Source organism: Hirundo rustica, chromosome 3, assembly GCF_015227805.2.
Source record: "Hirundo rustica isolate bHirRus1 chromosome 3, bHirRus1.pri.v3, whole genome shotgun sequence".
NCBI lineage: Eukaryota > Metazoa > Chordata > Aves > Passeriformes > Hirundinidae > Hirundo > Hirundo rustica.
In genome coordinates this window covers 72529103-72543457 of record NC_053452.1, presented here as the reverse complement: position 1 = coordinate 72543457, position 14355 = coordinate 72529103, and the positions used below count along the sequence as shown (strand labels likewise).

General features: G+C 36.5%; 1 protein-coding gene across 3 annotated transcripts in view; it reads right to left on the bottom strand.

The window, feature by feature from the left end:
- Positions 1-769: 769 nt before the first annotated feature.
- HACE1 (HECT domain and ankyrin repeat containing E3 ubiquitin protein ligase 1) overlaps positions 770-14355 on the bottom strand; it is a 48159-nt gene continuing 34573 nt past the window's right edge. For 2 of the 3 annotated variants that reach the window (XM_040059281.2, XM_040059282.1), the window contains 6 exons: positions 13106-13302; positions 8334-8465; positions 7530-7628; positions 7155-7225; positions 2032-2145; positions 825-1682 (listed from right to left, as the gene is read on the bottom strand). In XM_040059281.2, coding sequence (XP_039915215.1) covers positions 1580-1682; positions 2032-2145; positions 7155-7225; positions 7530-7628; positions 8334-8465; positions 13106-13302 — 716 coding nt within the window. In that variant the 3' untranslated portion in view covers positions 825-1579. Of the gene's footprint in view, positions 1683-2031; positions 2146-7154; positions 7226-7529; positions 7629-8333; positions 8466-13105; positions 13303-14355 lie in introns of all 3 variants that reach the window. The other variant, XM_040059280.2, reaches the window with a different exon arrangement.

Genomic DNA, 14355 nt, shown 5'->3' with positions numbered 1-14355 from the left:
CAGCACTAAATAAGCAGCCTAAACCAGCTGGTGAACTTAGGTTACACATGTATTAGCACTTTGTGTAGGAAAAAGTGTCTGCTGTGGACCTGAACCTTAAAATTTGCATGTTTGCTGGGATTGCTATGACCAAATTAATTTGTGAACTCTTCAGATCTGTAATATTCTTCTGTGATATTCTTTGCATCATTTAAGCCTTGCAGACATAAATTTGATGCTCATCCATTAACATCTGGTACGTTTTTGGATCCATTTTTTCTGTCTGGTTTCATCGGGACAGAATCCAATTTGCATTCTCCAAGACAAAAGCATGACAAGCTGGGATGACCAGACTAATTTACAAAGAAAAAAACACACCCACAACTGAAAAAACACAACGAAAAACCATTCCTAGCACGAATCAAAACAACAATGTAGACCTACCCCAGGGGCCCTAGAAAAACAGTTATGCAATAGCATCATCAACCACTACAAGTGCAGCTACTTATCAAATGTGCTGGGCTCTTGCTGTGTATTTTTGAATAAGTGCAACAGATTCTAATTCCATACAAATTTTGACACAAGAGTCTAACTATCACAGTTTTGTCAGTTAACCTCATAAGCTCAGTTTACTTCCTTGTGCACTTTTTTATGTCCATCCACACACTTTGACAATGATTCCTCAAATACTGGTTCTATGACAATTTAAATTATAGAAAGATTAATAAAATCCTGAATAAAAAAAAAGAATAATCTGCCCACAGAGACACACAAACTTGTCACATTCCAATTCTGGTTAAAATATTAAAATTTAATTAATACCTTTTGAACATACAATTATACCAAGTAAAGGCATTCAAACAATGGATATAGATCTTAAACAATATTTACAAATTCTAAACTGCAAATTGACTATAAAGTCACAAATACTTTAAGTATTTAGTAGAATATAGTGTAAATTCTAATATAAACTAGGCAAACTCAATCTGTTGTTTTTTTCCAGTCATAACAGTCTAATCTTTACATATTATATACATTAGAATACCAAAAAGTTATAAAATTTTCTTTCTGTTACTATGCAAAGAAATGGAAAATACATCAGCTCTGTCTTACTGTACAATATTCCAATTGAACTTTCTGTAGTGGTCTGCAAAAATAAATGGCACTTTCACATGCAACAAGGCATAAAGTACAACTTTTCATTTGCAGTATTCCAGCTGAGTGCAAAGTAAACTGCAATGCAAATGTCATTCAACCACATAGTTGGAAATCAAATGTAAACTGTGGAAAGAGATTCTGACAAACTTTCTCAGAGTGAAGTAATAACGAAAAGCACGTAAACTGATTTCCATACAGATCTGTAATTCTAAAAAATGAAAATACAGCACACTGAGAAATTTCTTATGATGGTATCAAAGCTACCTTGGCAACACAATAATGGAGAGAAAGATGATGATGCTGCGCCAGTTCTGAAGCCCAGCCATGCCAATGGCCTACAGCATCTAAGATGCTTTTCTTCTGACAGTTTCCAAAATTACTTCTGCCATTCAAAATTGCACATTAACAAAATTGCACGGTCAGATGGGTTTTCTAGACTTCATTATGCCATTGTGTAACCATAGCTTCCACAGTGCAATGCCACAAGAAGCCTGTCTTTCAGGATTTCTTTACTTGGGTATTCAGGTAACTTGAGCATGTTGATACTGAAAAGAAAAAAAAAAAAAAAAGACACCATTGAGCATCTGAATATATTGTAGGAAATTACGTTGTTTTTTCACTTCAGTAAGTTGTAATGCAATAACTTCACTTTAATATTCCTTTATTTATTTCACTACCTTTAATTAGACAAATTCAAGTTGCAAACAATGAGCATACATAATGTAACATCATTTGGGATAAAACGCACCACACCTTCATGCTGGAGAGTGAATACTGCAGAAACTGTTTAAATTTTTTTGGATCTTTTAATATTCTAAAGACCTGTACTTTTAACTGTGACTGAGATGAAAAAGCCCTGGGTTTAAGATATTTTAATGAGAATAGTTACCATACCATGTGCTTGATGTTGGTAAAAGATTTGCAGTATATGGTACAGCAGCAATAGTAAAATTTTGCAACCCACTGCCACCCATTATATGGGCAAAGCCACCATGAGGCACCCTGGAACTGAGAAAATGTACAGAAATTAGAGCAGTGCAACAATGTTATAAGGCAAAAAAATATAATCTTTACACTGAAAAATATATCTTAGCATACTTTGACAGTTACTAATACTTTTACCCAAGTTCCCTTTTTCTTACTGATATCAAAATTCTCATTGTTTAAAAGCTTTTAATTACATGACTGACTAACACATTAGTCCACTTACAATAGGCATCATATTGCTTGACATTTAAGACATTTCTGCCTGCAAGAAGGACTCATTTCTATAACCTGTTTCTGTAGCAGAATGTTCATAGAATCAGAATATTCTGAGTTGGAAAGGACCCACAAGGACTGAAATTCGACTCCTAACTCTGCAGGGAACACACTGTGCCTGAGACTATTGTCCAAACCCTCCTTGAACTCTGTCAGGCTGGTGCTGTGACCACTTCCCTGGGAAGCCTGTTCCAGTGCCCAACCACCCTCTGGGGGAAGAACCTTTCCCTAATATCCAACCTAAACCTCCCTGACACAGCTTCACATCATTCCCTTGGGTCCTGTCTCTGGTCACCAGAGAAGAGATCAGTGCCTGCTCCTCCACTTTCCCTCCTGAGGGAGCTGTAGACTCCAATGAGGTCTCCAAGGTCCTCCCTCAGTCTCCTCCAGGCTGAAGAAACCAAGTGTCCTCAGCCACTCATCACACGGCTTCCCCTCAAGGCCCTTGACCATCTTCATGGCCCCTTTGGATGCTTTCTAACAGATTTATTTCCTTCTTATATTGTGGCATTATCTCAGTTAAGAATAACATGTCTATTTATGTTTAAATTTTAAGCTACACCACAAAACAGTTTATTCTCTGATTACTATCTGTGGGACAAATGACCAAAGTGTCCTTGACATGTCTGTTCATTTACTACTTCAGACCAAATATCTCAAATAACTAATAAAGCCATTGTATCAGTCACACTATAGCCCAGTGACAAACTACGGCAAAACTAGAACACACTAAAAAAATCCCTAGCATCTTCAGGAATGCAATCTCACTTAATCATATCACACTTCTTTTTCCTTTACCAACATATTATTCAAAGATTACTCCAGGTGTAAATGGGCAATAGCTCATTGTTCAGACTCCCTCTCTGTCATTCTGAACTAACAAATAGAATAAAATTAAGATATTCAGATATTTTCATATTATTCACTTAAGCTGACATACACTACAAGATAACATCCTGCCAGCACAGCCCTTGCACCCAAAAAAACCTCAACACCCCCTCAAACTCCACTAAAACAAAAGGATAAAGGAAGTTGAATGCATTAGGAACAATACCACCCAGTAGGGAGAGGGTGATTATCCTTTCTCTGTACTTGGGGAGAAATACTCAGCTCCAAGCTCCCCACTACAGGAGTGACAGGGACTTAATGCAGCAAGCTGAGTGAAGGGCCACAAAGATTGTAAGGGATTGGGAGCACCTGACACAAGACAAAAGCAAGCCAGGATTGTTCAGCCTAGAGAAGTGAAAACTCAAGAGTAATCTGATCAATACTTGAAGGAAGGGATAAATAAGATGAAGCAGTGGTCCCCAGTTACTGTACAGGAGGCAACAGACTCAAATTGAAGTCTAGGAAATTTCCATTTAAACATAAGGAAGATTATTTTACTGTGAGGTGGTCAAACCCTAGTACAAGTTGCCCAGAGAAGCTGAGAGGTCAGCATTCCAGGAGACAGTCTGGACAAGATCTTGAGCATCCTGCTGTAGCTGACCCTGCTCTGAATACCATGTTGGATTAGACAATGAGATTACATCACTTGGTTAGAGCATGGTACTAATAATGCCAAGGTTGATCCCTGTATGACCCATTTACTTAATAGTTGGACATGAAAATCCTCGTGCAACCCTTTCAACCCAGAATAATCTGTGAAAGTCTTAATCTCCAGAGGTTCCTTTCATTCTCACCTCTTCTGTGATTTTATAGCTAGCAAAGAAAGAACCTGATAAAACAAAATAAATCTTCCAAAAATATGTAACAGCTGATAGAATTCTGGATTACAGGTACCTATACTAAAAACAGTGCTCCCATATTCACCAAATCAACTGACTATAAAATCCAGAAGCAAGTATAACAGAAGAAGTAATGCTTCCACTCACAGTAAAAGTACCTGGCAAAAATGCGAAAGCGTAATGGTTGCTGCTGCTGAATGTGAAGGAGCTGGGACACAACTCACAGTAACACCTTCTAAATAAACCCTTTAGAACTAGCTCTAGTATCCAACACATAAATCTGTATTACCTAGCTTAACAACAGCAATGTTGAGCATACAGTTCTAACACTGCTACACGAAGTACCTGCTGTGGAGAGAAGTGCTGATTATTTGCAGCATATTATTTATGACACAAATGCAATTGTGCTTACAGCAACAATTCAGAACAGTTGTAAAGATGTTACATCAGTACTCTTATACCATGGTTTTGGCTCACATTCCAATACAGTCCTGGCACTCCTGCAATGACTTTTTTTTTCTCCTTTCTGATAAACATCCCACATTCAAATCAGCAATATTTAGCTGATATTTGATATTTAGCAACTATACTGAATTTTCCTCAAAATGGCATAAGCATATTGCTTTTTGCTCAACAAAAACTGTAGTCCCCAAAGAAGTTCTATACAATCTATGCAGCTGTTGAATACAAATAAAGTAGAATTTATCATTTAGAATCTATCAAGCTGTCAACACTTCCTTCCAACTGTTCACTAAAAATCCCATCAGAAGTTGCCAGTGGAGAATTAACAATAAATTAGCCAAATACTATTATAAATACCAAACAGATCAAGAGGGGGAAAAATTAGAAAAGCTTGTAGAATGGGTAATATCATCTCAAGCAGCTGTTAGCTGGGAAAGAATAAATGGCATCATAAGTGAACTTTCAGATCCCCAACATGAACCACAAAAACATTTAGGCTTTTTCTTGAGTGTGCTAAGACCTCCAAATATGTTCAAACCTTACTCATGACAACTACTATTACAAGATGTCTCAAAATTAGTATTAATGACAAATGCAATGTTATCTCCACTGAAACTACCAAAGCAAGACTTCATAAGAGAAAAAGAGAAAGAGATGTAAAAATGGGGGAAGAATACAAAAGGCTAAGTTTAAGAAATACTTAGGGATGTCACAGAAACACTGAAGACATAATCATAAATCTATTTTATTTAATTCAATAGATTAATTTCATAGTCTTTGACTGGAAAGAAAGAGCAGTTCCACTTCACACATACACAAAAAAATCAAGTAAGTGAATGTACAGAAGAGATTAAAGGGAAATGGAGAAAAAAAAAGACTTTTGAATGTAGCCTGCCAACCAGTACCCACAGAAACAAATTCTTCACTAAGGCTAGAAAAACATCATAGTTTAAAATCAGGTATACTTTTAATGTAAAATTTTACTTACAATACCAGCCCGACTACTGTACTAGGCTCACAGAAAAGTCAGTATCTAAATCTTCCATTTCAAAGAAACTAGAACTGTCTGGGGGCTTACATGCAAAAATGCCAGCTGCATATACCTATTAGAGGTAACTTTCAAAAGTTAAGTATTTATGGAAAAAAATTATCTATTGCATTTCACACTGAAGAAGAAACAAAGCGTTCTTCCCAGCTGATACAGGAAAAAAAAATCTTAAGCAGGTTGTTTTTAAATTCCAGACCACAGTTCTTAAAGCCACACCAAAATTTTCTTTCCTACTAACAAGAAAAAGGATAAGAACAAGACAGTAGGTGACTTGTGACCAAAACGAATGATGCTGACACATGCATTAATCAGGCAATGTAATTGTTTACTTGATAGAAAGCCCTCCTTAGAATCCAGTAGATTATCCCAAATGCTATGAAAATACTGAATGTCACTTCAGTATCATCTGGAATGCTTTAAGAAGCATTTGAAATGACCTTACATTTTAAAGATACTTATTTGCTGTCTAGATTTAGAAATGGACTAGTCCACTAAAAATGGAAGACCAGCAGTTGGCAGGCCACACGTGTAGTTACAACTTCAGGAATCATTTCTTCAGAGGACAAAAAGATCAATGTGCATACAACTAGCCTCTTAAATCATCCATGATCCCTAAACCCAAGGAAATTAGTAATAAATCAAGTGAAACTAATAGAATCTGGAGACCAGGCCATTTGATGATACATATTTGACTATGAAATTCCTTAATATAAAAGGTAGTTTTGATTATCTTAGTTTGTATTCTATCATTGCTTAACCATAAAACTGATACACAAAAGGTCAACTACTCTACTAATCCTAGAATAGTAAGGGAACATCAGACTAATAAGATGCTGTGATCTCTGCCTGCTACCAGAAGAAGACTGGATTGCACAACTCAAGTGTCACATTAATGTCTATGATGCACTTTGTGAAATGTCTGTACTCACAAGCTCAGCAACTCACCCAGCTCACAGGGGCATTTCTTGCTAAAACATTCCCTCACTGTCCCCAAACCATAAGGGAAGTAAAAGTGATTTTCCTTAGAGAACAAATAGAATTTAGAACAGAAAACCTTTATAAAGCAGACAGTCTTCCATAAGGTTACATCTTTACTTATCTTGACACACTGCACTAATACTAAATTCAGCTCAGCTTGAGGAGAAGGATATTCTGTGTACACTGACTGAAGTGCTACCTACTTATCTCATATATTACAGCCTCAGCTGATTACCAGAAAAGCCATGAGACACATAAATATGCAACAGGAACAAGAATATAAAGCTCAGTTAAATTCACTATGGCCTTGCCAAGAACGGCCTGGACAGCAACAAAGGCCTCTTGAAAAGTGGTCAAGTATAATAAATATGTAATCAATCATTTTGCAAGTAAGAGACAGCAAAAGTATTAACACACACTTTGTCTACTTTGACCAACGTATAGAACAACCTTTCTAGATGATCTTTTATGGTCTCTCAAGTCTCTTGTCTTATTTCAGAGCATATAGACAATGTATTTGTTCTTACAGAAGAGTCTCTCACCTGCCAGTAACAAACTGTAACAGTAACACTCTCTCTTCCTGAGTTAGTTCTTCCACCACATCCCAGAACCACTAAATGACAAAAAAGTTAGTTTGTATTTTCCATTAAATACTTGTAGTACTTGAAAATATACTGATAAAACAATAAATGGAATATATGTGAATTTGCTACTTAAATTATGGAAATTTTTTTTACCAAATTCATACAACATTAAGTTACTTAATGTAGAAATACAGTATAAAAATCTCCAAGAATTTCAGCGAAAATAAGCTTCCATAAACACATACAAATAATGACAACAATAAAACCCACATTTTTTGGATTAAATAGTCTACATTATTAAAAAAAAGAGAACAAACAAATAAATAACTTTACCTGAATAACTTGGTCTCCTCTCTCATAGCCACTGGTGTATTCTGTATTTTTTAACCAGTCATTCACATCAATCTCTGGCATACCAGACAACAAAAGCTCCTTCAGGAGAAACACACAGATTGTGATTAGTCCTCCTGACTAAACAATTATTTTGAGAGTTTATGCTATTTTAAGAAGTAATGCTTGAAGAAGTAGAAAGCTTACAGTGCTTTTTCAGTTTGGTGCAAACTTATGGAACCCACGACTAAATATTAATACATGAAGATTCTTGAATTCAGGTGACTTCACATAATGTGTTTAATTTAAGTATGCACTAGCAAGAGAGAAAAATTACTGCCAAAGAACCTATAAGAAAAAAACTCTGAGTCTTGCCATGACTTCAGAGAAAATTTGAGATGTGTTGGTTACAGAAGATCAAACCACCAACAAAAATTTACTGAAATTCCACTCTGACTCAGAAAAAATAAAGACAACAGACAGCATCTCCTTATTCTTAAAGGATTTCTGTCCTTCTCAAGGAAAATATGCAAAGACTTAAAGGCCACAACATGCTGATTCTATACTGAAATTACAATTTAAGGCATTTATTACTGGCAGGTGAAGTTTCAGGAAGATGGTAATCCTGAGTAATTAGAAAAAGCAGGAATACACATAAGACCCTCACTGATAGATGCCCTGGAAGCAATGCTAATGTGAAAGCTACAAAATATTTTGTGGTTACTGAGCTGTACTTCTACATTATTTGCACTGCTGATGAAGTATGCTGAACAAAGTGTTTAAAAATACATAGGCATTTCTGCTTACCAGTTCATATTCATCAAAAAGTTGGATCAAAGATGGTGGAATGAACATATGGAAGCCTTGTAAAAAGGCATTTATCTGAGGCTGAATGGCTCTTGTCATTCTGAGCTCTGTCACAAGCTGCACATACTCAGCCTGCAACATAGAAAACAATACTAAGATAGACCCCAGCAAAACCACATACAGCTCAAAGAAACCCACACACACGAATGCAGTCCTCAATGCATTTCAAACCTCTCCCACTGCAAATTAGTAAGAGTCCCTTTATATTTTTCATGTGAAAGCAACCCAAAATAAGCCCCTTCTGCTCTTCCACCTTCCCTCCTAAGACAATTCCAAAACAGAAGTATTCGAATTGTTACATAAACAAGCCGAAAAACAGGGACTCAGACTAAGATACAGGAAGTAAATAAAACCTAATTTGTCATGCCCACATCTAATAAAATCTCCATTAAGCTCAACTAAGGGCATAAACACACCAATGTTTGTAAGCAAAAATACTCTATTTAAGCAAACTGACATTATTCAAGAAAAAGGACTAAGTTCTGAAGGAATATTTGTGAGCTAAAAAGCTTCCTTGCCTTCCCCCTGTCTCTGGAACCTTAAAATAATACATAATAAAGCCTACAGAGGTAATTAGTCTTAATAAGAACTTCAAATATTCAAGAAAGTCTTGAAAAATCTCCTTAGTTTTTAAAAAAGAAAAACACCAGAAAACAATTTCCATCACAGCCAGGGAACAGACTATAATATGCTTTAGAAATCTGGGGGCTCCTTTCCCTTTAAAAGATGCCAGCCAGAAAAGGAATCCACCCGAACTTTGCTTTTGTTGAGAACACAAAAGCCTAGGAGGCGTTAATGGAAGCAGGCTTTTAGAAGGAGAGAAGTGCCTTTTAGAAGGGAAAAGTGCCTACATTAAAATTCTATAAAAATGCATCTCGTCTACCCTGACCAAATTACACAAGTTTAATAAAGTTTCTTTACTCAAGAAAATAGTTTTCTACTTGAAAACAAAATTTATTCCTAGATTATTTAAGGTACTCCGTTTAAAGAAATGCTTTGACTTCGTAATCATGACTTTTGATAAGACAATCACGAAATGCATCTCTCAATTAAACCACTTCAACTATCAGCTTTCTTCAAGAAAACAATCTTATGAAAATACTACTTGGATTTTTAATTGTAAAATACTTCAACCTAAACTTTTAGGTTCTGAATCTGCACAAAAGCAACAAAGCATTTTGTATTTCCTCCCCTTCAGAAAAAGATAACGAAGTATGAAACATTTCAAAACAGAAGGATATTTTTTAAAGGCAGCTTCTTACATTCAGAGATGTACAGAGGGGTTGCTTTCTTTGCAGTTGAAAGATACCTTTAAATGCATTATCACCATTTAATTAGATTGAGAGAACAATTAGTTTGTGAAGTGCTCTGAAGAAGAGGAACATGACCTAGTATCTTCAACTGCTCCCAAAAATCTAGGTTCAGTCTAGTAATCTCCCCAGGTTGCTTCTACTATCAGTGGAACTGAAGATACGTCCCTTCTCTGAGGACTGAAGGGCAGCCAAAGGAGATTAACTGCACTAGACAAAAATAAGTCTGTGAATACAGAAGAAATCAGAAATTTTTGCAACACCAGGTTTCAAAATAATGTTAATACTGGTTGCCTTCAATGATCAGAAATGCATGTTTTACGTCTCTTAAACTGTTCTTATGTAAATTTGGCTACCCAGAAAAACAGGGTTGTGGAAAGAAAAATTCAGCACCTTATTTTGAAAAATCCACTAAAAAAACCCAAAACTTATTTTATGCATGACAAAAATACTACACTGAACACTTTAAGTATGAGAGAAAGCACTTGCTGTACTTCAGCTGTAACAAGAAATGTTTAAAATCGCCTGGAACAGCAAAGCATCCTGGCTATCAGCAATGGCACATGATGAAAGACCCGTAGCACAGAATTTACATAATACATGTCAGTAAACAACCTGGTCAATTTGTTTTGCTTTCTGTGCACTTCATTTACATTTTATTCCTCTCTGAAGCTTTAGGAGCACATTACAAAACAGAAATACCTACATCATTTCAGATCTACATAGTACATAAAGTTATGATCCAGCCTTCTTGAAGGAAGGGAGATTTGATTGAACACGCCTTAGACAGGCATCACAAATATAATGACAAAGTCTGGTTTGGGTGAGGGGTTATTCTGTGTTTTACTTTGAGGTAAATAAAGCAGAGATCATGCTTCCTCGATTTCACAGTCCCATATACTGTGATACAAGGATCAATGGTTATGATGATTTTCACATTCGGAGAGCAGCTCCATTTTAAAGCTGCCTGGAAAAAAAAAAAAAAAAACCCTACTATTTTACTGCCAAACAGAATGGCCAGCTCACAGACAGGTTCTGGGAGGACAGTGAAAGCCATAGGATTGCGGAGATCTGCACCATTCTTTAATATAACATATAGTCAAACTTTGACTAGGCCTAATTTTATTTTTTTCTCAAAAAGTAGAAAGCTGCAAAACGATACACAGCAAAGATAAATTCAGGACAAAGCCTGACTTCTCCCTTTGACATCTCTCCATTACCATGACAAAAGGCATTTGAACCAAGCTATAAGTGTATTTCAGCTGTGGACACAGCTACATGGACACAGCAATTGCAAGACACGAATATTTGCATCATCTAATCGTCCCACAGTCATTCACCTATTACCCAGTTCATATAAAAAAATTACCCCATTCAAAGAAAATAGCAATTTACAAATAGCTCTTTCTACCGATGCATTTACTTTGTTTCCGTTTTCAATGAGAGAGAGAGACTGTTTGGGTGTAGGGAGGGGCAAGGGTGTGTTTTATTTTGGTATTGGGGGGGGGTTTTGTGTATGTGTACGTGTTTATTGTTTAGTTTTTTAAGGGATAAAGATTCATTCATAATTTAGTTTTAACAGGTAATCTGCTGGTGTTCATACACAGCAAATTCTTTTGGAAGCTGATTTTTTTCTCCCAGAGGTATACTAAATACAATGAATTTTAAACAGTGGTCTATTATTCCTTGGGTAAAGGCAGGGGGAAAAAAAGGTATCACTTGCAGGAGAAAAAGAGATTTTTTAATAAAGTAGACACATTCCTATTTAAATGGGTAGAACAGCTAAGCTAAAACGTACTGCAAAACTATGTCACATTAAATGAACTGGAAAAAAATCCCCCAAAACCACTAAAATACACATCTCCAATTTGCAACAACTTGGCCACTGTCAATAACTTTGCTAGTGAAAAAAAAATGCCATCTTACAGATGTTTTTTGACTCCACATTTTGCAACTTCAAATTTAAAACATGCATTCATAGTTTCAAAGGTACCACCAGAGTCACCTCTTTCTTACCATCCTTCAAATTAAAGCTACACAAAACTCTAGTCCCCTCCTGCCATGCTGACAAAGGCTTGATGAGGCAGAATGCAGCCATCTCCTCTACATGCTTGCAATCACCCTTTTTAGACTGTGTCTCAGCTCTAAAGTTAAGGGAGCAAATTCAGCTGCTAATGGGTAATACCCTCATGTGGGCAAGCTTCTAATTTTATGCTAAATGAAAATGGGTTTTAAATAGTTATTATGAAACTTACAATTTACATTAAATACTTATATATATATATATACACACTGAGAAGCTAACACTGATCAGATACAAGAATCAACATCCTTGCTTTCTCCAACAGATAATAAAGAAATTAAGTATCCACTACCTTCTTAATTAGACTTGTTTTACCATCTGTATTCTTTCACAAATGACTGTACCGCAGGAATCACAGTAAAATCAGGCTAATAATACATATTCCTGCTATTGGAATGACATTGCCTCAATGAAAACGAGGACTAAGGCTACAAGACTCCAGGGCCAGTTGCACCAGCACAAACTGCAACAAAGGCTGACACCCAGCGGCTGCTCCCCAGTGCAGCAGCTGCCGACACCGCTCCTGAAGAATGCTTACTGAGCACAGAGAACAGGCTCAGCCAGCCCAGCACAAATAAAAATCAGAACACAAAGCACACATCAGGACCAAGAGTCAACGTTACAAAAAGCTGCAGGTCTACCGCGACACTCCTGCAGTTACTCAGAACTGTTTAGTCAGTAACTGCAGGATTCAATTAGACTTGTGTTTATCATAATTTCTAAGCAATTTTCAAAATCTGTCTGTGTTTTCCCATATTTATTTTTTTGAATTAATGCTGCAGAGGAATTGGGGGCTTCTCAATCTGTTACTATTAAAGTGAGTCTAAAAAGTAGGTTATTTCCATATCCACCAAGTGACTTGCAAATGGCTGAAAAAGCTTCCTGCAGACTTTTACTCTGTGCATTTATCTGCATATTGTTTACAGCAATCCAGCACTATTGACTGGCCTAGCAGGCAGCACACTTTGCAACATTATCTATAATTTTATGTTCAGCAATTGCAACTGTTCATATACCCAAGACATCACTTTAGGAATATTTGTAACTTTTAAAATAAATCCTTCATTTAGATTGATCCTATTTCCCTTCCACACTCTCTGTCAGAAAGAAGAACTTCTAATCTGAACTCTTTTAAAGATTTTATGTAGTACTATTCCTGCAACATGCTAACCTAGAAAAAGGGGGAAGAGTGTTGGCAACTGTAATTTTTTTTGTGTTTTCTTCAAAACTGGTATACCATTCATCCTTCCAGTTATTCAGAAAGTCAGTCCAATGGTGTTTCCTACGCTACCATCTTCTGAATAAACCTGTATACTCACCTTGTTTTCCTGTGTAACAAGTATACTTGCACCCCCTGGCTTCAATGGCACCTCTTCCATTGCTCCAAACACATCAGTCTCAACAGAGAAGGTCAGCTCTAAACCCAGATCACTGATATCATTATCTAAAATCCACTGCAAGTTCTTTGCATACTCTGGATCAATAGATGCTACATCCTGATAATTTACAGGTATGCCTAAAAAAGAAAACAAACAAACAAACAAACAAACAAACAAACAAAAAGAGACAAAACTGCTCAAATAAATAGGATAAAGCAAAAAGGGTTCTGACTTAATACATGGTAGAAGATTGCCCTCTAGAGAGAAACAAGAATAATGCAGTAATAGGAAAAGGGAAAAAGGGATGTACTGTTGCTAACTACAGCAGAACTGTGTGCGCTGTATTTTTAAAATACTACAGAATCAAGTTTCCTCTGTACATTTTTCCTCCTAGTGAAGCAAATGACATACCACTCAGGCAAAACCAAACTGCACAATTTTAGATCACTAAAAGCATCTACTCCTTCTGAATACAAGACGTTAAATGTTTCCTACCAAGTCTTAAGGTTTTCTACCTAAATTTTAGAAACACAGATACCATATTTCTCTATAGCAGAATCTTCTCCCCCAGAGCATTAGGGGAAATGCTAATTTAGGGGGTATGTGGGAGGAGACAACGTTCCCATACCCAGAAAAGTCTTACTCTTCAGTGTTCTTCTTTTTAATTATACTGAAATGAGATCTATTAAATAGTTCAAAATTATTATTACAGAAATTTTACATTTCAAACTGAACTTGTTTAGAAGTATTAAAAGGAGAGTTGCTAGAAGTCTGACTTTCATCCAGGTACAGAAAGTGCCTATTTTCAAACCCCTTGAGAGGCACAGCACTCAAGCACATTTGAGCAAATGGGTCCAGAACAAAGTGACCCTAGTTTATGCAAGAGAGCTACCCCCTTCACAAGAAAGCAGACCTCGATTATTTTAACTCTGGCATGATAGATACTTCAACTCTACCAAGACAGATACAATATCTGGGAAAAGGGGCAGGGGGTGAGGGTAGCAGTAGGTTTAGAGAAAAGCAAGTTATTAGGAAGTACTGTCCTTGCTTCACCATCTTCCATGCATTGTGCAGTGTCATAAGGGTGCCCATTAGTAGAAGCCTTTAGCACACTATGGATTGTGGATGCAGTACCTCAGAGAAACACAAAATTCAAAGGTTAGCCGCCACTGCAAAACATCCAAGTTGTT